The 23,937-nt window shown below is 34.5% G+C and overlaps 1 protein-coding gene across 1 annotated transcript in view; it reads left to right on the top strand.

The window, feature by feature from the left end:
- Positions 1-10,180, top strand: part of LOC128644037 (macrophage colony-stimulating factor 1 receptor-like) — a gene marked incomplete at its 5' end in the record, with an annotated part of 28,704 nt that extends 18,524 nt beyond the window's left edge. The window contains 3 exon segments of the mRNA XM_053696802.1: positions 1,032-1,131; positions 4,034-4,139; positions 6,803-10,180. Coding sequence (XP_053552777.1) covers positions 1,032-1,131; positions 4,034-4,139; positions 6,803-6,907 — 311 coding nt within the window.
- Between the last annotated feature and the right edge of the window lie 13,757 nt (positions 10,181-23,937).

A 23,937-nucleotide genomic window follows, 5' to 3' on the forward strand; every position in this document is an offset into this window, starting at 1 on the left:
CAGCAATAAGGGATACTGCAACACTCTCCTGAGAGACTGAGAGGAATTATGTCTAAAAGGAAAAACAAAGTTTGAAAGGTCTGTGCATTTATCTTTTGTAAAAAGCCTAATTAGTGCAGTCAGTTATACCTGTTAGTAAATGCTCAGTGGAACAAGCCTCTTTTGTTTCCTTTATGTTTATTTTGCCTGTTTTTTGCCAGACCTGTGTGGTGTTCCCATCTTTGAAGACTGTGTGGTTGTAAGATCCCAGGTCACAATATATATATATATATATATATATATATAATGCATTAATTAGATTTTTCATGTTATCAGCTTGACTTTACTGCAAATGTTTCCAATACACTTACATACGTCTATATATGTATACATATGCATTTATGTGTTTTTATGTGTTATATATGTCTGTAAATACATCTGTACACACATTTAAACATATATATATATATATATATACAGTATATATACTGTATATATATATATATATATATATATATATATATATATATATACACACACACATACATATTTATGCATGTGTAAGTATGTAACTATGTTAAAGCTATTTACAGCCATTTATTTTTCTTAACACCTCAGACCTCATATCTTTAAACACTTAAAACTTTTTAATGCAATTAATGTCTCACCTAAAGTTGCGATAAGCCGAAGCACATTGTGCGCAATGAGCAGTGATAAACCCCTTATTGCTTGCACGCCACTTATAATCTAGCCATAACTTGGAGCAACCTCACATTTTTAAATTAAAATTCTCACAGAGATTTCTTTATTTGTTTCCAGTTAAGGAAGATTGATTTAATAAGTAATATAGAAGATTAAAAAACATAGCTTATATAGGATAGTGCACACCAGTAAGAAGTAGATTATATTCCATCTTATCAGTATCTATTATCTAATACGGCATAGCATTTTACATGAATTTTGTTAGATAAATATTTTTTACCCAGAATCTACATTCACCAATTGTCATCATGATATATATTGTTATAATTTATATCTATGTTTCTGTATAGGCAGAAGTCCTTATCCTGGCATTCTTGTCAATCGAAAGTTTTACAAGCTGATAAAGGAGGGCTACAAGATGGATTGTCCAAACTACTCTCCATTAGATGTGTAAGTAACACACTTTATCAAAATAAATATCTTTTTGTGGTGTGTTATTTTTTTTTTTTTAGAACTAGAAGATTGTTTGTGGTGGATTTTATTTTTTAAGTATAACTAAAAACTTGAAAAACACAATCAATTATCTGAAATTAACTAATAAATATATATATATCCTTACATGAAACAGTTCCCAAACAATATTTTGGGTGTACTTCTAAGGCAATATGTGACATGTGTATAGACAATACGCACAAGATAATTTTGGATGAATAATTTGTCTCTTGTTTTGTCTGATATTTGCTTTTGAGCTGTTTGTTATTCCTTTGTTAACAAAAATCAGTTTGCCTGCTATTTTCTATGGGGTATATATCTTCAAGGCAGCAGAGCAAAACATGGCAAAAACAAAATTGCTTTGGTTTTTAGATTTTTAACCCCTTTAGCACGTATAATAACACCTGGTCATCCACACTATGGATAGAGATCACGTGTTGTAATCCGGGGAGGGTGTACTTTTGAAGCTAATCCCACCCCCTCGCACTTATCCCCACATACGAGGTGACCAAGTGGCCCAGCATCACCGGAGAAATCCAGGGATGCCACCATCCATGAATATGGTGTTGTCACAAGCCCCGGAGACCTAGAAGTCTTGACCTGCAGTTTTAAGAGCGCTGAATGGAGGGGTACATATTCAAATTCTTCAATCTCAGCTTCCTTAAGTCCTAGAAACGCCCAAGACTCACCATTTGAAATGCAATTGCCTGTTCTTGTGTATGTGAAGTCAAATCATTAAACAATAATTAAAAAGAATGAAGGTAATATATAAGCCATCACAAAGCCAGTTCAATTCAATCCTCTATAATGATTGGACAAAATGCAAATAGAGGTTCAGATAATGTGGAATAGAATGACAGTTTGAGCTACAATGCAGGTGCTGGTTAGTCTATACTGCAGTTCTGGGCTTTTCCCGGTGTGAAAATACGTTTTTTTCCTGGGTGGAGGTGTTCTCAGTTTGACTTGCTCCCAAGATTAATTTATCACTTCAATCCTTTATGCCTGGAGTGGGCGTGGACACTGACTTGGAGTTCTGAGGAGTGTGTGGTCTGACAGTGCTTGAATCTGATAGTGCTGTATAGTAGATGGACATAAGCAGATCCTACGTAAAGTTGGATCTGCTTATGTCCGTCTGATATACAGCACTGTTAGATTCAAGCACTGTCAGACCACACACTCCCTCCTTAGATAGAATGCCAAGTCAGTGTCCATACCCAGCCCATAATATTTGGACAAAATGCAAATAGACTGGTTCGGCTATTGCAGAATAGAATGACAGTTTGAGCTACAATGCAGGTGCTGGTTAGACAGTATACTGCAGCTCTGGTCTTTTCCCGGTGTAAATAAACTGGCTTTTCCTGGGTGGAGGTGTTCTCAGTTTCACTTGCTCCCAAGACTAATTTCTGATGGGCGTAGCTATGCGGTTCGATTGGTTGTAGGGTTTTGGAGTGACATGCGGGAGCCGCACTTGTTAGAAATATGCACAGAGGCTTTACAACAGTCTGCATAAGTAAGAGATTTCTCACACATCTACAGTGGTGAAATCTTTCTCTTACTATGCAGACTTTGGAAATTCAGGCGGTCACCTCAAAAGTCACTCACGGTCCATTGGCATTTATATATATGGGTTTGGGTTTTATCCCCACAAGTACTACCCACTGACTGGATTGCACCCAGGGCACTAGATGTTTGCAGTGCCATGAGTGCTTGACCCTATATATATATATATATATATATATATATACACAAATCCCCAAATCCAGAAATATTCCAAAATCCAAACTTTTTTAGTCATACTTTTTGAAAAATAAAATTATTAAAAACTACAATTTTTTGCACAATTAGAGGGACACTAAACCCAAAAAAATGATTTTATGATTCAAGTAGAGAATACAATTTTAAACAACATTCCAATTTACTTCTATTATCTAGTTTGCTTCATTATTTAGATATCCTTTGTTGAAGAAATAGCAATGCACATGGGTGAGCCAATCATATGAGGCATCTATGTACAGCAACCAATCAGCAGCTACTGAGCATATCTAGATATGCTTTTCAGCACAGTATATCAAGAGAATAAAGCAAATTAGATAATAGAAGTAAATTAGAAAGATGTTTAAAATGGCATGCTCTTTCTAAATCATAAAAGAAAAAATTTGGGTTTCATGTCCCTTTAAATAAAAATACTAATGCTCTAAATGTATTTAAAACAACTGTTACCTTTCTGATTACAGTACTGTGCTATCTTTATGTTGGTACTATGTATACAAAAGTAATACAAAATATATATAAAAAATATATAAAACTACCTATAGGTTGCATATATAAGATGTATTATTATATGTAAATATTACCTAAATTACATAAGAGATTGTTGTTTACACTTGGTCCCATTTTACAGATGCAAATATACAAATATACCAAAATCTAAACTATTTTGAAATCGGCACCTTTTCTTTTCCCATGCAGGGTTTCCTACCTGTATATATACTGGGTTTTAAAGTGTTTAAGACTTTTGAGTTAGATAAATACAAAAATGCATGAAACATCTTTTTCTGATGGACATAAAAACCTCCAACCATGGAATTTGCATAAAATTGACCTTTATTTGCCATTCTTGGTCAAATTAGAATGATGACATAAAATGGCTATTCTAAGTTGGACCCAGATGGATAACAAAAGGTCCAATTTATGTTAATTACATGGCTGGACTTATTTTATAATGCACAGTGATTCACATAATATATTTTCCTAATCATTGAGAATTGCTATCTAACTAGAATTTTAACATAGACCAATAATTAATAACCTGACTGTGGGCTTGTGATGATTTGCTTTAATGTCTTTTTTGTCCACATAGATATCGCATAATGAAAGCTTGCTGGAATTTGGAGCCTACACGGCGCCCAACGTTTAATGAGATCAGCTGTCTCATAAATAAGCAAATGAGCATGATCAAAGAACAGGTGAGGCTTTCAATAGTACAAAAATGTCATATTCCAATCCATATTTATGTCAACCCTTGTAGGAGTCATAAGTAATTAATCTATTGATGTGTTAAGTTTAATATATCACTTCCATCCAGTAGTGTATAAGATAGGCAATAAACAAATAGTTAATACATCACTTTAATGTCTGTTAATTAAAATTTGGATTGAAAAATTGCATTACCTGCCTTAAGACTGTTATTTTATTGCTATATTATTTAAATTATTATTAAGCCTGGCAATAAAAGCAAAGGATATGCCAAGAGTAGGGTGGGGCTACAGAAAAAGGCCAAAAGGGCTAAGTCTCAGAGTTCTGAAGGATCTGGAAAACTCGGGATCCAAGTTAATAAGATTATAGGGACATTACAAGTGGAGCGCAATTGATAGAGCACAGTGCGTTATCATTTGCACAATCTCACTAACATGGCTAAAACTTTTTGCCCCATACTTTTAATAAATATCGCAGGGAGAACTATTAGTGCTCTCAACACACTCTTATTACAAGCGGTGAGTTAAGTGTTGTGCTTGAGCTCAATCCAAAATACCCCTGTAAAATTGAGCACTTGTAATACCTGAAATAAATTATCTTAATAGTATAGCACACAAAGAACTCCACTACTTAAGCATCATCGGCTTAGTGCTCAAGTAATATCCAACATTAACTTTACTGTGCCCTCCCACAGAAGTCTATTGTGTGACGGAATTATCTAACTAGCAGTATCCGACATGCAGAGGTTTGTAAACCCTAGACAATAGCTCAAGTGATAAAAAAATAACTTTGGACTTGATGAGCGCAAAAAGAGAATAGCTAATGCGCTCAAGCTATGTGAACACACAATAGCGCTAATATATTTTTGAGCTCCACTCAATCTAGGCCAAAATGTTAAATTGAGCAAATAAAAAAAAATTGCAATGCACATTCATTATTTATTTTGCCTACTTTTAATGTAATTTAACTCTGGGAACTGTAGTGTTTCCTCTCCTGCCACTCCATAGCATTCAGAACACTGACACTACTACATGCTGAACAATAGACGTGCATTTGTTTCGTTATAAATGCATATTCATGACAAAAACATGGATATTCGTTTCATTTTCACAAAGCGAATATCCAAATAAATGCACTAATTTTAAATAAAATGAATATATACTAACAAAATTCATCAGTATACATTTGTCTCCTTTAAATTAGGTTTAAATAGGTACCTATAACGCGCTGGGGAGCCACACTAATCCCGACCCTTTTTCACAGAGCCCAGGGCCGCCCTAATAGGAGGCTTAGTTCGGTGAATCCAAGAGCCTGCACTAAAGCAGAAGATCCTTTAGCGCAGGCTCTGGGATCCATCACGCTAAGCCTCCTATTAGCGCTGTCCTGGGTGGAGAAGGGTCGGGATAAGTGCTGTTCCCCCATCACCCTATAGGTAATTATAAAACTACAGGTGACATTTTTTCACCTGCAGTAAAGCCTTTAAATTAGTTTTAACAAAAAAATTACTGTAAATTTTCCTGAATATTCAGGGTTTTTTTTTTTTTAAATGAATACTAGTGCAACAGACGAATATTCTGAGAAACTAGATATTCAGAATATTCATTTCGAAGGATTTGTCCAAAAACAAATTATTTAAAGCTGCACAAATCTACTGAATAGGGATTGGCAAGTTTATTTATTTATTTTATATATATATATATATATATATAAACTTAGCTGTGTGAACAGCGATACTTTGGCGTAAAGGGAACCTGCTGAAAAGCAGACTGAAGTAAAAAGGTGTGTCATTGTGTACTTAATTTGCATATCTTACCCAGAATCCTTTGCTGCATTGGAAACAATGTAATTCAGAGGTTTTCTGTGGGAAAACAAGCCTCTGGGCCTGTCTAGATTTGTTAATGAACTACACAATGAGTTATTTTTTCTATATTTTGTGCGTAGTGGAGGATTTTAAACTCGCCTTTTATCTCCCCCTAATTTAAAATGTTGTTGTATTCTGCCTGGAATCAACTTCACCCAGCAGTGATTCTAACCTTCTCCCAGCTGATGAGTGGCAATAACCACGAAACAGTCTGTCCTGGGATGGTTATGAATCACTGCACTAACCCTAGCTAAGTTTATAAGCTGTGTGAACAGCGATACTTTGGCGTAAAGGGAACCTGCTGAAAAGCAGACTGAAGTAAAAAGGTGTGTCATTGTGTACTTAATTTGCATATCTTACACAGAATCCTTTGCTGCATTGGAAACAATGTAATTCAGAGGTTTTCTGTGGGAAAACAAGCCTCTGGGCCTGTCTAGATTTGTTAATGAACTACACAATGAGTTATTTTTTCTATATATATATTGATATATTTATATATATATAATTTTATATATATATATATATATATATATATATATCAACATTACAGGCTTGTACTCTCTGGTCCTTTTTAGAAAAGTATTTTCTAAAAAGGACCAGAGAGTGCGAGCCTGTTATGTTGATGGACTTTTTGCCTGCACCCTGGCAGTTAATGTTTACTAAGTGAGAGTGCACTTCTGTGAATTTTATATATATATATATATATATATATATATATATATATATATACACACACACACAAATAAAATAGAATTTTGTATTTTCATTATTAAAGCATTCTTTTCCTTTCAGGACTATGCCAATATCTCACAGACAGAGGAAGAACAGGAGTGTCAGGATACAAAGTGTGAAGCAGAGCACAAACTCATTGTGGGAAATAATTACCAGTTTTGTTAGCCATTTTACGATCTAACAAATCATGGTGATGTAAACATCTTTGTTAGTGCTTGAGTTTTACTATGATTCTAGTACTTACAATTCAGGGCATTATATACTATACATTAAGCTAATCAAGATATATGTATATACTCTCACTACCCTGTATTACTGAGAGTTGTATATATAAATGTAGCAGTAAAGTCACACCCACTGGAAATGTATTGTTTATATCCTACTGTTTTTTCACATTTTGTAAAAATGTTTTGATTTCCCGACTGACATAATTCATACTGCTGCCTACGGACTCCGACAAATGGGGTTACCAGTGGATTTGCTTCATCTATCTAGTTGAACATTCAACAAAAAAAAGAAAATAGTAAAATGTTTGAACTTTTGCAGCACTGTATGTACTGACATCCATTTTAATCTGCTGAGGGGCTTAAGTACGTTCATCATACAAAAAGGACTATTACACTCCAAAATGTTCCATCAAGCATTTGAAATGAAACATTTAAACACATGTTCATTCTTTGTGACTGAAAAGTATTGAAATAAAAGGGGATTAAATGTAAACTGAACCAATACAGCACTATCAGTTGTGACTAGTAAAGCTCAATAGCTACATTTGTACCTGTAAGCCAATAAGGCTTAGCAGGAAGTATCTATAGGCCAATGAGCATTAGGAAAAAGTACCTAGCAGCCAGTGAGCAACAGAAGGAAGTACACAGTTAAAGGGACATTAAACCCCCCAAAAATTATTTCATGATTCAGATAGAGGATGCAATTTTAACCAATATTCAAATTTACTTCTATTATCTAATTTGCTTCATTATTTAGATATCCTTTGTTGAAGAAATAGCAATGCACAAAGGTGAGCCGATCAAACAAGGCATCTATGTGCAGCCACCAATCAGCAGCTACTGAGCCTATCTAGATAGGCTTTTCAGCAAAGGATATCAAGAGAATGAAACAAATTAGATAAAAGAAGTAAATTAGAAAGTTGTTTATAATCGCTTGTTCTATCTGAATCATGAAATAAAACAAATTGGGGTTTAATGACCCTTTAAAGTGAAGGTCAATTTTCTACTAATCGACTACCGCAATGCATTAAGCCATATTCCTGCTATGTGGTCGCTACCTTATTTTTCTCAATATCGTTCTTGTTTTTTAATAAAATTTCTACCGCGCATACCTCAAACTAATAATAAACTAATAAACTTATAATAAACATACATATTTAATATTACGATTTTGTAGCATATTTCATACTTTAAATAAACACCAGTGGTCTGGTTGTTTTTTTCTCTGATTGTATTAATAGAATTTATACTACGCATGCACGTCTCATGAATGATCATGGAAAACTAACTACGATATCAGAAGGTTAACGCATGCGCAGAACTACCAACTGACTTTAGAGTCTGAGCTTCATCCCCCGGGGCGAAAACGGCCATTGGACGATTGAATAGGACTAGCCTGTCAATCACTTATAGAAAACGGTGGGCGGAGGATAGAACTGTAACGGAGGATAATTAGAAGGTAAAAATAAAATTTATATTGGATTGCTAAAAAATGATGAATGAACTTCAGCTATTTTTTAAAAAGGAATAGAATGGCTTGAGCATTGACCTTCACTTTAATGCTGCTGTATTAGTTTTGATCATATGCTCAATATAAATTTTTAGTACCATGCCCCTTAAGTATGGTGCCTGATCCTGCTACTTGCTATTTAGTGATTGCTTAGATCAGTCTAAAGAAGAGAAGCTAAATATATTAAGGTGGTTTTCCAAGACTGTGCTGAGACAATAAAACCCCAACATAATTTGATTTAAAAAAAATAGTTTGTCACAAAGGAAATGCAGAATTAACTTGTCATATTAATTAAATACAAATCTGTCATATAAATAAAATAGAAAGTGAATAATCTTCAGTTCACCTACAGATCATAATGAGGCTCTCTTCACTAGAGTAGTAAGTGCTGCAATTCACTGAACAAGGACAGTGATTGACATCAATAAGCTAAAAAACAAAATGCATTTATTTTTATAATATATATCATATATAATTCATACACTGCAAGCTCCCTGAGAGAGACGTTTTCTCTTATTGCTTCACACAGACACAACTAGAAATAAGAGGAATGCAAAGCAAAATATTCATATATTGTTTTATATACATATAATTCACTTTTTGTTGCTGTATTGTTATTACTAATTCAATTCAAATACTAAACTGTGCAGGTGGATAGTTTGGGTCAATAGAAGATTGAAAATGTGCTTTTGGAATTTGCATATTCCCATGTACACATATTTGTATTTATCAGACACACCTTAAAAATCTACAGCATCTAAGGGAAATGCTACAGCCATCTTCACATTTGACCAATGAGTTACTTGCTTACAAAAAAAGGAGGATACATAAAACAATAGCAGTAGTATTGATAGTGGTACTAAAATTGTAACACGCAAAGCTGTTGTCCTATATAATCAAATATGGAATATTAATAATTGATGATTGGGTGATTAAACAAGCATTTTAATTGTTATTTTTAAATTAAAAATTATTTTTAAAATATATATTAATAATGGCTTAAAATGGGACAAAAAATGCATTATTTTGAAGCTCTAACAGACAAACATTAAGGACTTTTTACAGCATTTGCAGAAAACAGGATTCACTTTTTGGCCTCCCTAGGGAGCGTGGGGAAAAAGCAATTTTTACACAAAAAAGCAAAAGGTGTAAAAATTTAATTTTTTAACAGAAGGAAGAGTAAATTAACATTAATTGACTGCATGGCTGGTCTGTTCATTCTCTACTTCTACCATGGCATTTTATAATTGGAGTAAATGTGATGAGAACCAAATACAGAAAGCCTAAACATTAAATGTCACCTAAAAATGTATTATTGCAAAGAACAGAGTTCATTCCATTTAAAGGTAGAAGAAAATTAATTTTACTTAGCAATGACTACAAACTGTCTGCAGAATCCATAGTTCAAATAAGCTTACTCAAAAAATAACATCGCATTTACTTTGATACTAACTCAGTAATGATTTGTATGTTAACATATATATATATATATATATATATACATATATTTCATTTGGTTTTATGCTTCAATATTTACACTTTCTTGTGATTGTTATTTTCATTCTATCAACTAGTTGGCAGCTATAAATATATAGAGTATTACAGTCTGTATTGGTACGCAAAATGTAATCTATCTCAAATGTAATGTAATGTCAAATTGTATGTTTCTGTATATAAAAAATAAACTTCAATTTTGCTTTATTGTATTGTAAATTTGATTAGAAATTGATGCGTGTAAGGATATTGTTAAAGGGATATAAAACCTAAAATTTTTATTTTGTGATTCAGACCGAGCAAACAATTTTTTTTTTTATTAATGTCTCCAGCAAAAAAGAAAAAAATGCAGCCACGACATAAAACGAGAAAAAAAAAAAGAAAATATAATTGAGCACCTCACAGGCCAATATCAATTCTTGACATTCCAGGCACAATGTTATACAAACAAGTACCACAGCTATAGTAATTAACAACAACATTACCTGTAATAAAAAAGCAAAGAAAAGAAGTCCGGACCACAAGGTCTGACATATGAAAAATAAAATAATAAAGTCCAACTTCCTGGCAATTAGACAATTTTCACTTACTTTGTAAATACATATAACACAAACTAACAACTCCCAGCTATGCAAATATTGAAACCTTCAGGCGTTAGATGAGGAAGATTACTCTTCAGACCTATGAGCGGTAAGAATTGTCAAAGAGAATATATGTTAACAATGATTATTTCCTAAATCTTTACTGGTAACACCTAGTGAAAGCTGAGACCATTCCTAGTTGGGAATTGCACGTTAAAACCATACAAACATACTTATTTTTTAAAAAATAGATCAAGAAGACAAAAAATCAGTAAGGAAGGGAAAAAAGAAAAAAAAATCGGATTATATACTGCCCCTCTCCACCACCACCCCTACACAATCAGCCAATCTGCTGTTCTAACTTACTCATCTTGCCAGATGTTGGTATTTGTTTAGCAAGGTTAGCTGTTGAAATGCAGGAGAATCCTATAGTGGGGCTATGATCTGTCTTTGTATATCGCATGGATGGGATAGTAAAAACTTCTCCCATTTTGTCATCAACATTTTCAGTTTATTCTCTGAAAATATCAAAGGATCTTTTATATCAATTGCTAGTTGGAGTGACATATTCTTAACAAATACAGCTATAGTGGGTGCTTTATTCGCTTTCCAACTTCTTAAGATCAGTTGTCTAGCAACCAGTATCGCCGTATTGACTAATTGTTTATTCTGAATCTCTTTCTCTTGCACAAGAAAAATACCTGAATCACTTTAAAAAAATACATTTCTGCCATATAGGTACATAATTTAAGCTATACCAGTCAACTGGATTACTTTGATAAAATTATCCCCAGATATTTGATTTTCCCCCAACGCTAGTTTAAAAGGATTCTCAAACATACTATTTTTTTTTAATGCTCAACAGGATTTCTGACTTATTTAAGTTAATTTTATAACCTGAGAATTTACTAAATTCACCAATTATGTCTAGGATGAGCGATATGTTTTTCCTGGAGTTACATATATAAAAAAGGATGTCATCCGCATACATAGATAGAGTAATTATTTTATCGCCCAATAAAACCCCTTCTACTCTATCCCTGCAGATAATTGCCAGAGGTTCCAATGATATGTTAAAAAGTAATGGTGAAAGCGGACAGCCCTGTCTGGTTCCTTTCTGAAGTATTAGACCAGGAGAACTTAAACCATTTATATTTATATAGGAAATAGGGTCTTGATAGATTAATGTAATTGGTGAAGTTTCCTACTATCCCAAAGCTGCTCAAGGCTGTAAAGAGGTGGTCCCATGAAATACAGTCAAATGCCTTTTCGGCATCGACCGTCAGCAGGGCGAAATCTGAATAATTATACAACTTATTGCTCTTACCCATTAACGCCTGTTCTATCAGAAACATAGCAGTTCTAATGTTTTTCTGAGAGGTCCTACCTGGCATGAATCCAGTTTGGTCTGTATGTATTATTCCCCCTAAGATTCCCTTAAGTCTGTTTGCCATAATACTTGCAACAATTTTGTAGTCGACATTAAGTAAAGAAATTGGACGATAAGAATCCATAGATTCTGTATCTTTGTCTTTTTTATGTATTAATGTAATACTTGCTGTTGCAAAGTATTTTGAAGGTTTGATATTTTTAATGAAATATCTATTATATAGTTTTACAAATATATGGATGACATCCTCCTGTAGTATCTTATAGAATTCAATTGGAATTGAATCTGGACCAGGGGATTTACCATTTGAGGAATTCTTTATGGCTTGTACTATTTCATTGTTCAATTTCTCCTTATTTAATAATTCAAGATGCTCCCTACTAATCTTGGGGATAGTAATATTATCCAAAAAAATTGTTTTTGCTTCTTGATCAATTTTGTTAGCGGAATATAATGCTGGGAAGAAAGTATGAAACTGTGATAATATGTCTTTGGGGGAGGTATATCTTTTATCATTAACCTTAAAGGGACACTGTACCCAAACAATTCTTTCGTGATTCAGATTCAGCATGAAATTTTAAGCAACTTTCTAAATTACTCCTATTATCAAATTTCTTCATTCTCTTGGTATCTTTATTTGAAATGCAAGAATGTAAGTTTAGTTGCCGGCCCATTTTTGGTGAACAACCTGGGTTGTCCTTGCTGATTGGTGGATAAATTCATTCCACCAATAAAAAAGTGCTGTCCAGAGTACTGAAACCAAAAAAAAAGCATAGATGCCTTCTTTTCAAATAATGATAGCAGAGAACGAATAAAAATTGATAATAGGAGTAAATTAGAAAGTTGCTTAAAATTGCATGCTCTTTCTGAATTACAAAAGAAAAATTTTGGGTACAGTGTCCCTTTTAATAGCTAGAATAAAATTGTTTCTCCTGCTTTTAACTAAATTGGCTAAGATTTAACTAGTTTTGGTGAGAACCTGTTAAATCTTGCATTGGTATTAATATCAGATTTTAATAATTTGTTGATTTAGAAAGGCTTCTCTCTCTAATTACTCTTTCTGATAGTCAGACCAATTTAGGCTTATTGGGATTTTCTAAAATATCTTGCATACTTGTTTTTTAACTGGTTGGCCAGTTGGGTTTCCCTTTTACCTAAGGACTTTTCCTTGGCAATCATATAGGCCTTAATTTGGGCCTCTAAAAAAGGCCTTGGCTGTCTCCCAGAAAATTTCTATTTAGATTCCCTCCATTTAGATTGCATCAGTTTCTGAATTTAATATTGGAGATAAGGAACGAAGGGAAAGTAAAACCCTACCTTTTTGTTCTGTTTGAAACTATATTGACTAATTGATAGTGAGATAATTGCATGATCTGAAATCACAATATTGGCGATGTCCGTAGAAATCTGAGCCCCCAGAAGTTATTCACTAATCAATAACATATCGAAAAGTTTTTGTGAGACTTAGACTCACATGTAAAAGCTCTCTCATCTGGGTGCTGTAATCTCCAGGCATCTTTTAATTTAAGGCTTTTGAGCAAATTTACCTAGGCCTTTGGCTTCTCTTAGATTATCTATCGGTCTGGAAATTTTGAAACGATCAAGATATGGGTTAAATACACTATTAAAATCACCTCCAACTATTAATCTGAATCTAAAAAAGTCTATAAGTTTAGTTAATAAATTCTTCCAAAATGTAGAACAATATTCGTTCGAGGGCGTATATATTACAGATGGTAAAATTGCGTTCTTGTATGATAGGTTCAGAATTAGAAACCCTCTTTATCTATCAATTGAGATTTAATCTCATAATCCTAGTTTTTTGTTAAATACACAAACCACCCCCCTTTTTCCAACCAAAAGCCGGGACTGCTATTACCTCACCAATCCAACCCATCTTTAATTTGGCAGCTTCATATTTGTTCAGATGTGTCTCTTGTAAGAGTACTATATCCCGGGGTAGATTTTTTAAGTTTGATATATTATTCTCTTCCTCTTAATCGGGGAGGTTATTCCCCACATTCCAGGATAGTATTTTTAACTGCACTTTCATTTATACTAAAAAAACTTTCTTTTAACCCTTAAAAAGTATAAGCAGTGACTTAGATTGTGGCGAGGGTAATGTGGCGAGGAGGGGCGGAGAGAGAAAAAGAGAGAAAAAAAAGGAAATACATAAAGATTAAGACTAAAAGAAAAAAACCAACATGTAACAAACATAATATAACAGCTTGTTATACTCTATGATCAAACGACTCATTATTGTACTTCAGAGTTTTGTTGTTGCTTAGTATTTTTTATGTATTGTTTGGTTTCATCAGTATTGTCTATAATATCTCAGAGTTATGCCAGATTTTAAGTCTAAGCCGTGTAAATCATGGCTGCTTTTATTCCATAACTCAAACATCTGTGTACATAGGGGAGAGATCTTCCTTTCTTTTATTTAAGGTTTCTGCATAAAAAATCCTGAAAAATAAGTATCCGTTTATTATACAGTTCAAATGGGTTAGATTTACAGTATATACTTAAAGTAAGAAATTTATGCTTATCCTGAAATTCAGGAATCTTGCTATAATTGGTCTCTTTGGGACAAAAGCTTCTTTTGATTTAACTGGCCCGACTCTGTGAGCTCTTTCAAATGATTTAATGGGAGCTGCTCTAATGGAAACCCCAGAGCTTTAGGTATTATAAGGGAGAATTAGCGCCATAATATTCCTATATTCCTGGGATTCTGGGATACCTACAAACTTTAAATTATTCCTTTTAAGAAAGTTTCAAATTTACTTCTATTATCAAATTTGCTTAATTTCCATGATATTCTTTGTTGAAGAGATACCTAGATAGTTGTGTGGGGCATTACACTGCAAGAAGTAATGCTGCCCATCTAGTGCTTGTGCAAACGGATTACATTCGTTGCAAAACTGCTGCCATATTTGGGCAGGCTCCAAAGCTTACGTCCCTGCTTTTAAAAAACACAAGATAATAAAACATTTGATAATAGAAGTACATTAAAAAGTTGTTTTGCATGCCCCCGAGTCAAAGAAAAATATACAATATAGCCACAGTGTAGGACACTTGCACAGAACATGGATAACTCTGCAACCCTTGCATATTAATGTTAATAGCAATATGACTTAAAGGGACAGTAAGAAAAAGTTAACTTTCATGATTCAGTTAGAGCAGGCAATATTAAGCAACTTTCCAATTTTAGTATCTTATTTGCTTTGTTCTCTTTTTTTCAAAAGCATACCCAGGTAGTCTCAGGAGAAGCAATGCACAACTGGAAACTAGCTGCTGATTGGAGGCTGTGCATACAGCAATAACCTCCTGTCACTGGTTCATCTGATGTGTTCATTTAGCTCAGAAGTGCACAGCTGCTCCTTCAACCAAGGATACCAAGAGAAAGAAGCACATTTCATAATAGAATGTTACTAACAATTGTCGTCTCTGTCTGAATCGTGAAAGAAAAATTGTGGTTTTCATGACCCTTTAAGTCTCATATTGGGAGAGCCACACAGTATTCAGAAGATTTGGTAGAGACATGTCTGATACAAGAAATCAATTCTGTGAAAAAACATCTAGCATCACTTTAATTATACTGTCGTTAGTTTACTAATTTTTCTTCTAGGGTGATGTTTAGCAGCATGTTCAATATTAATTTGGGATGAATAGGAAGAACCATTAGATGGAAATTTTAAAGGCATAGAAAGGGTTTTTGCCATCTTGTAATGAATTACTATAAAGAAAAGAAAAAAAATAATAACTATTACATAACAAAGATGTTCAATGTGGTTAAAGGGCCACTGTAAGTAAATATTTTCTATGCCTGTTACTAACTAACTACCCCAAATACGCTTTTTATCAATAGCATTTCATTAACATATCTCTACCGTATATCAGAAATCTTGTCTGCAAATTTTATTGTTTTCCAAACCCACTCCGTGGGTATCCTTTGCTCTGTACCAATCTGTTTACAATACCTAGGTTTCAAAATGGCACTTAAACACAAAGTTATTGGTTTAAGTATTTTGAACATGCAGTGCTGAAAATAGTGGGCAGGATAACGTGACATCATCGGTGAATAAAAGATATAACTTTTAGAAACGTTATGAAAACTTCGTTTTGGAGAAAATATAGGTCAGTAGGTTTTAATTAATGTTTATTACTTTAATATGTTAGTTGTTTAGCTTAAAAATTATAACAGAAAGTAATCCTTTAAGGTCAGGGCTCTGTACAGGACACACAGTTCCCCTCCAGAACACACATGCCAAACTATGTCTTCAGGGACTTCACTTTGTGCACAGGACCACAGTCATGCTGGAATTAGAAAGGGCCTTCTCCAAACTGTTCCCCAATTGTCTATAAACAAGTTATTTTTTAAGTTATTTCATGGTGGCAAGAGTCCACAACCTGTTATGTATGGGATATTACATCCTACCAGGAGGAGGCAAAGTGTCCCAAACCTCAAAAGCCTATAAATACCCCTCCCCACATCATACATACCTCAGATTTACGAAAAGCCAAGTGGTTAGGTGTTTAAGGAGTAAAAGCCAATAATGAGGAAGAGGAAAAAAGATGTGAAAATATAAGCCCAAATGGGTGGAAGCCTCGTGGACTCTAGGCCACCATGAAAGAAATTAATTTATCAGGTAAGTTTGTACATAAATTATGTTTTCTTTCATATAGGTGGCAAGAGGTCCACAAGCTGTTACGTATGGGATATAATACCCAATATGTGGAAGTCCATGAGTAACAAGAAAGGGAGGGATAAAAAAAACTGCTTTTTTCCCTGAGAAATAAAATCTAAACCAAAATAATGTCTATATGACAAAACTCGAAAATATAAGCACAGTTATCAAACTTTCTACCAAAATGCTACTCCTTACGAGGCAAAAACATCATCAATGGTAACATTTAGAAAAGGTATGCAAACAAGACCAAGATAGCCACTTTACAACTGATCAACTGAAGCCTCATTCTTTAAAACCCAAGATGTGGAAACCAATCTAGAGTGAAACTGTAATTCTCTGAGGTGGAGGCTGACCCGCCTCCAAATAAGCTTTGTGAATCTAAAGTTTTAGGTGGTGGGACTGAAATCATCCCGATCCGATGGAATGATTGATGGCCCCTGCTAGCGCCGATTCGTCACGAGTGACAGCGTATGCTGTCGGCATTTAGCGAGGTTGAGTAGACATGATTCACTAAAGCGATTCAAGTTTCGCTCGACCCTTCATAAATCTACCCCAAAAAGTCTGTCTAAAAACCTTAGTACCATTAACATAATAGTTCGATTGTTTAACAACATCCAAAGAATGCAAATTTTTTAAATAGCATTTTTAGGATTAGGACACTAAGAGGGGGACGATAATTTACCTATTAATGTTTGTGTGAGTTCAACAATTTTAGATAAAAATTGAATGGTAGTTCGCAAAACAACTTAATCCTGATGTAAAATCAGATAAGGAGACTCACAAGAGATGATAGACAATTTAGAAAATTAATCTAGCAAAAGGGATACCAAAAGAAAACAACACTTTCCAAGAAAGTAATGCCTAGATTTAGAGTTTTGTCGGTAACGACCCCGCGTAGCTAACGCTGCTTTTTTCTGGCCGCACCTTTTAAATAACTCTGGTATTGAGAGTTCCCAGAATGGCTGCGTTAGGCTCCAAAAAGGGGAGCGTACCAGGCATATTTACCGCCACTGCAACTCTCGATACCAGAGTTGCTTACGGACGCGGGCCAGCTTCAAAAACGTGCTCGTGCACGATTCCCTCATAGAAATCAATGGGGCTGTTTGAGCTGAAAAAAAAACTAACACCTGCAAAAAAGCCGCGTTCAGCTCCTAACGCAGCCCCATTGTTTCCTATGGGGAAACACTTCTACTACGTGCACCTAACACTCTAACATGTACCCCGAGTCTAAAACAACCCTAACCTTACACTTATTAACCCCTAATCTGCCGCCCCCCGCAATCGCTGACACCTGCATATTATTTTGTAACCCCTAATCTGCGCTCCGTACAACCCCCGCCACCTACATTATCCCTATGTACCCCTAATCTGCTGCCCTAACATCGCCGACCCCTATATTATATTTATTAACCCCTAATCTGCTGCCCCCAACGTCGCCTCCACCTAACTACACTTATTAACCCCTAATCTACCGGCCGGACCTGAGCGCTACTATAATAAATGTATTAACCCCTAATCCGCCTCACTCCCCCTCAATAACACTTTAATAAATAGTATTAACCCCTAATCTGCCCTCCCTAACATTGCCGACACCTAACTTCAAGTATTAACCCCTAATCTGCCGACAGGAGCTCACCGCTATTCTAATAAATGTATTAACCCCTAAAGCTAAGTCTAACCCTAACACCCCCCCCTAAATTAAATATAATTTAAATCTAACGAAATAAATTAACTCTTATTATATAAATTATTCCTATTTAAAGCTAAATACTTACCTGTAAAATAAATCCTAATATAGCTACAATATAAATTATAATTATATTATAGCTATTTTAGAATTTATATTTATTTTACAGGTAACTTTGTATTTATTTTAACCAGGTACAATAGCTATTAAAATAGTTTAAGAACTATTTAATAGCTAAAATAGTTAAAATAAATTACAAAATTACTGTAAAAATAAATCCTAACCTAAGTTACAATTAAACCTAACACTACACTATCAATAAATAAATTAAATAAACTACCTACAATTATCTACAATTAAACCTAACACTACACTTCAATAAATAAATTAAATACATTCTACAAATAAATACAATTAAATAAACTAACAAAAGTACAAAAAATAAAAAAGAACTAAGTTACAAAAATAAAAAATATTTACAAACATTAGAAAAAGATTACAACAATTTTAACTAATTACACCTACTCTAAGCCCCCTAATAAAATAACAAAGACCCCCAAAATAAAAAAATGCCTACCCTATTCTAAATTACAAAAGTTCAAAGCTCTTTTACCTTACCAGCCCTGAACAGGGCCCTTTGCGGGGCATGCCCCAAAAGAATTCAGGCTCTTTTGCCTGTAAAAAAAAACACATACATACCCCCCCCAACATTACAACCCACCACCCACATACCCCTAATCTAACCCAAAACCCCCCTTATATAAACCTAACACTAAGCCCCTGAAGATCTTCCTACCTTATCTTCACCATACCAGGTTCACCGATCGATCCAGAAGAGCTCCTCCGATGTCTTGATCCAAGCCCAAGCGGAGGCTGAAGAGGTCCATGATCCGGCTGAAGTCTTCATCCAAGCGGGAGCTGAAGAGGTCCATTGATCCGGCTGAGTCTTCATCCAAGCGGGAGCTGAAGAGGTCCATGATCCGGCTGAAGTCTTCTATCAACGGAATCTTCAATCTTCTTTCTTCAGGATCCGTGTTCATACCCGCCGACGCGGAAACATCCATCTTCCACCGACGACTTCCCGATGAATGACGGTTCCTTTAAGGGACGTCATCCAAGATGGCGTCCCTCGAATTCCGATTGGCTGATAGGATTCTATCAGGCCAATCGGAATTAAGGTAGGAAAATTTGATTGGCTGATGAAATCAGCCAATCAGAATCAAGTTCAATCCAGTAACTGTTTCCAGCGGAGGACCGCACGGTGAAAAGACATAACATTCGTAGTCTTGGTTGTACTATAAATATCCCCTCTCTAGAACCAACCTAAGGCTGGGACACTTTAGTTAAGGAACCTAACACCTTTACAGGACTTGTTGCTTTTTGCTACATGTTGCATACACGCAGGCATTATCCAGCCGTGAATGGTTAAACTGTATCAAACATAGCTCCTTAAATAAGGAAAATGGCCACAACTAACAACTCTGGGGGTCCCCAGCTCCAAAAGGAATAAAACATTTTGGGACAATTAATCAGAATGAATAAGAGAGTGATAACATTCTGTTGTGCAATTAGGTTTATCCTCAAGGTTTTTCATACCGATAGAATATGATAAATAATATCGGCAAATAAATTTGTATATGAGAAGCAAATTTTGTGTTAACTTGGTTTTTTACATTTGTTAACCTGTCCAGTTCTAGTTTAACCACCCCAAATCTATATGGTGATGCAATAGTTAATTTAGCAGGAACTGTCTTAGTGCTGGGTAAGATTGTCTTAATCTTTTTTCTAATTTTCTATCTATATCTTCTCTCTATCCTATATCCCAGCTACAACAGAGTGTATATATTATATATATAGTATATAATATATATATAATTGCTTATAGTCTGTTAGACCTTTAATACTAGGTTAAGACTCCAAGGGGGAGAAATAGGCCTAATCCAAATTAAATCATGAACAAAACAATGAACATCAGGAATATTAGCACATTTTTTGAAACAATACAAAAAGTGGCAGAAAATTGTACTTTCAAAATACTGGCAGATGAACCATTATCTAAATCATCCTGAAGAAGCTGAAGAAACCTAGGCCTAGATTTAGAGTTCGGGGTTAGCGTGAAAACTACGGTTAGAGGGCCCTAACGCGGGTTTCTTACGGACTCCGGTATTTCGAGTTCAGTTACCGACACTCCAAAATCACCTAACGCTGAAATTTCTACCGACACCTCAGACCCAGTAGTAAACATATACCGACAAAAAAAAACATCCACGAATCAAATAAAAAAATATTACACAAACTACACTTACAGTCATACAAACACTACACTATGTTTATTTTTCATATTTAATAATTTTTCATCAAAATACAAAGAATTAAAGTTGCGAGATCTCGGGTGTTTGAAAAAAAACAAACACAAATCCATTTTCCCATTGACTTACATTGACACACGGGAAAAGAACCCTCATATACCTACATCTAACTAATAACATTATCACAAAATACACTCAATCGATGCATACAAACAATATACACCACATGACATACAAAAAATATTTATTTATTACAAAAAGAACAACGATTTTGGTACTTTTCACACAAGCTCATGACGTCACTCACTTTACGAGGAAAACCAGTCTTTGAAAAAAAAAAAAAATTTTTTAGAGGCCTCCATTGACTTCTATTGGGAAGAACGTGCTCGTGCACGGCGAAACCCAATTCCCTAACGCACGCAAATAGCGTAGACAGAAAAACTCCAAATACCAGCGCTAGAAAAAACATGATTTTATGCGTTAGACCTAGCTATGATAAATAGATCAAGAAATGACTATTTCCCTATGGTGGATTTATGGATTTTAATTATAGAATATTCACAACACCATTAACTTGTATCACACTTTTAGATTACATCAACTACAAATCAACATCACTAGTAACACATTATTATTTAAATAAAATTACAATTAAACTTTAAAAACAATTCATTAAACATTTCTGGATTCACAAACAGTACACAATGGGAAACACCTCTCATTTACCTTTATTATTGCATTTCAGTTATTCAACTCATATGCTTTCAGCAACTGCATATCTACATAGGCTTAACACATGATCACTCATGGATGCACATATATTACTTTTAACACTCACTCATACATGTGCATTCAAATGATGGGTGAAAAACACATTACATTCTCTCGAGGAATCACAAAACACAACATATGGATTTTACAGTACTTTTAACATCATGATTCCATCACCAGAAACCATTAGGAATTACGTACAACAAGAACATCATTACACAAGATTACAGATGTCACTTTATGGGAAGGAACAACAATGCCAGACCGCTATATAGAAGTCAGCATATGTGGGACACAATCACAATATATACGTACATGTACATAACACGCATCACCTATCACGCAACCACAAAGCACACATTTATATTTTATTCAGCACACAATAAAAATGTAGCACAATACAACAACACAATGAGGATTTCAGAACTACATAGGCAGGTTAATAATATCATGACGTCATTAGAAGATTCAACCATACACATCACAGATTCACCACTGTACCGCCCCTTTAGGAACTTTAACACTCAATACTACAATACAACATATACGTAAACAACAGTTTGGAACAGCATTATTATGGAAATTTCAATGGGACAATTAAGAAATATTGTCAGATCGCAAATCACTTATATATATAATACTACAGATGACAGCCGGAAGTTATTCAGCATTAGTGCGATTTGAAAGGGACGCATACAATATTGACAGCTCGGCAATCACTTATATATACAATACTACAGATGGCAGATGGGAAGTTCTGAATTATTATTGCGTTTTGAAAGGGACGCATACAATATTGACAGCTCGGCAATCACTTATATATACAATACTACAGATGACAGCCGGAAGTTATTCAGTATTAGTGCGATTTGAAAGGGACGCATACAATATTGACATCTCGGCAATCACTTATATATACAATACTACAGATGACAGCCGGAATTTATTCAGTATTAGTGCCATTTTTATGGGAAGCATACAATATTGACAGCTCGGCAATCACTTATATATACAATACTACAGATGGCAGACGGGAAGTTCTGAATTATTATTGCGATTTGAAAGGGACGCATACAATATTGACAGCTCGGCAATCACTTATATATACAATACTACAGACAACAGCCGGAAGTTATTCAGTATTAGTGCCATTTTAATGGGACGCATACAATATTGACAGCTCGGCAATCACTTATATACAATACTACAGATGGCAGACGGGAAGTTCTGAATTATTATTGCGATTTGAAAGGGACGCATACAATATTGACAGCTCGGCAATCACTTATATATACAATACTACAGATGGCAGACGGGAAGTTCTGAATTATTATTGCGATTTGAAAGGGACGCATACAATATTGACAGCTCGGCAATCACTTATATATACAATACTACAGATGGCAGACGGGAAGTTCGGAATTATTATTGCGATTTGAAAGGGACGCATACAATATTGACATCTCGGCAATCACTTATATATAGCAAAAAAAGGGGGTTAAATAAACTAGCGCTTAAGAGTTAATATCCCTTGCCCTATTCTCCTACTATCTACTTCCCAGATAGAAAGGTGTATAAAGTGAAAAAGTTATGGAGATTAGGCGCTTAATCTGCAAAAGGGATAAAGGTGTGTATGGAGGTCGTTAGCTAAATATGTAGAAAAAACTGGACCTTGACAGAATAAGTGAAAAATTCTTCTACAATTTATTTCAAAATAAAAACATGATAATACCAAGATAAAATAAAATCACAATCCCTAAGTGTTTGCAACACTATATCGATCAATTCATAAAAATTCTAAAATTCAGATATACATTTTGTTTCATACACAAATAAAAGGATTTATCTGCTCTTTTGTATCCTTTGTTCAAAGATTTTAGATAGAATATATTCTTTTATTTCAACACAATTAATAATATTTGTCTCTATTTGATATTTTATATCTATATTTCATCAGCTTTAAAATTTCAAATATGTAGCAAAAACTAACAATTAGTTAAAACAATTTAAATGCAAGATTATAAATGGTGTCCCCACAATGGCTGTTTACTTATATTGGGTTATAATTTTGTGTATCTAAAAAGTTCATCAAAGCATTTGTAAGTAATTGGAGATAAATTACTGAGGGCTGTGTTCTTTATCCTTATATTTATGTTGATATATTAAGGTTTCACAGTTACCTCTTTGTATCCTCAGTGAGCTTAATTTGTAGAAAAGGAATGTCCAAACAGTGTTAGGGGTGATTTTCTTACCCTCTCTTGTGAGCTGTTTACTACTCACGGCTTCCCACGTTCCTATGTGTCCTCAGTTTGACTCCAGACAAGGGTTCCGGTAGGTAATTTTCTTTGTGTTACCTTGTCACTGGTCTTTGTAGAAGTGCTCTGATTACAGCACCAAACTGTAGACAATCCTTTTGTTTCTGTAACTTGCGCAAGTTAGCTTTTGTGTTTGTAGTTCCTCAATCTCCTGCACTTAAGTACTTCTGTACGCAGGGAAAAAAACAGGCTTTTTCTTTCTTGGTGTTCACACAGATATCAA

Source organism: Bombina bombina, unplaced genomic scaffold (genome assembly GCF_027579735.1).
Source record: "Bombina bombina isolate aBomBom1 unplaced genomic scaffold, aBomBom1.pri scaffold_1870, whole genome shotgun sequence".
NCBI classification, from domain to species: Eukaryota; Metazoa; Chordata; class Amphibia; order Anura; family Bombinatoridae; genus Bombina; species Bombina bombina.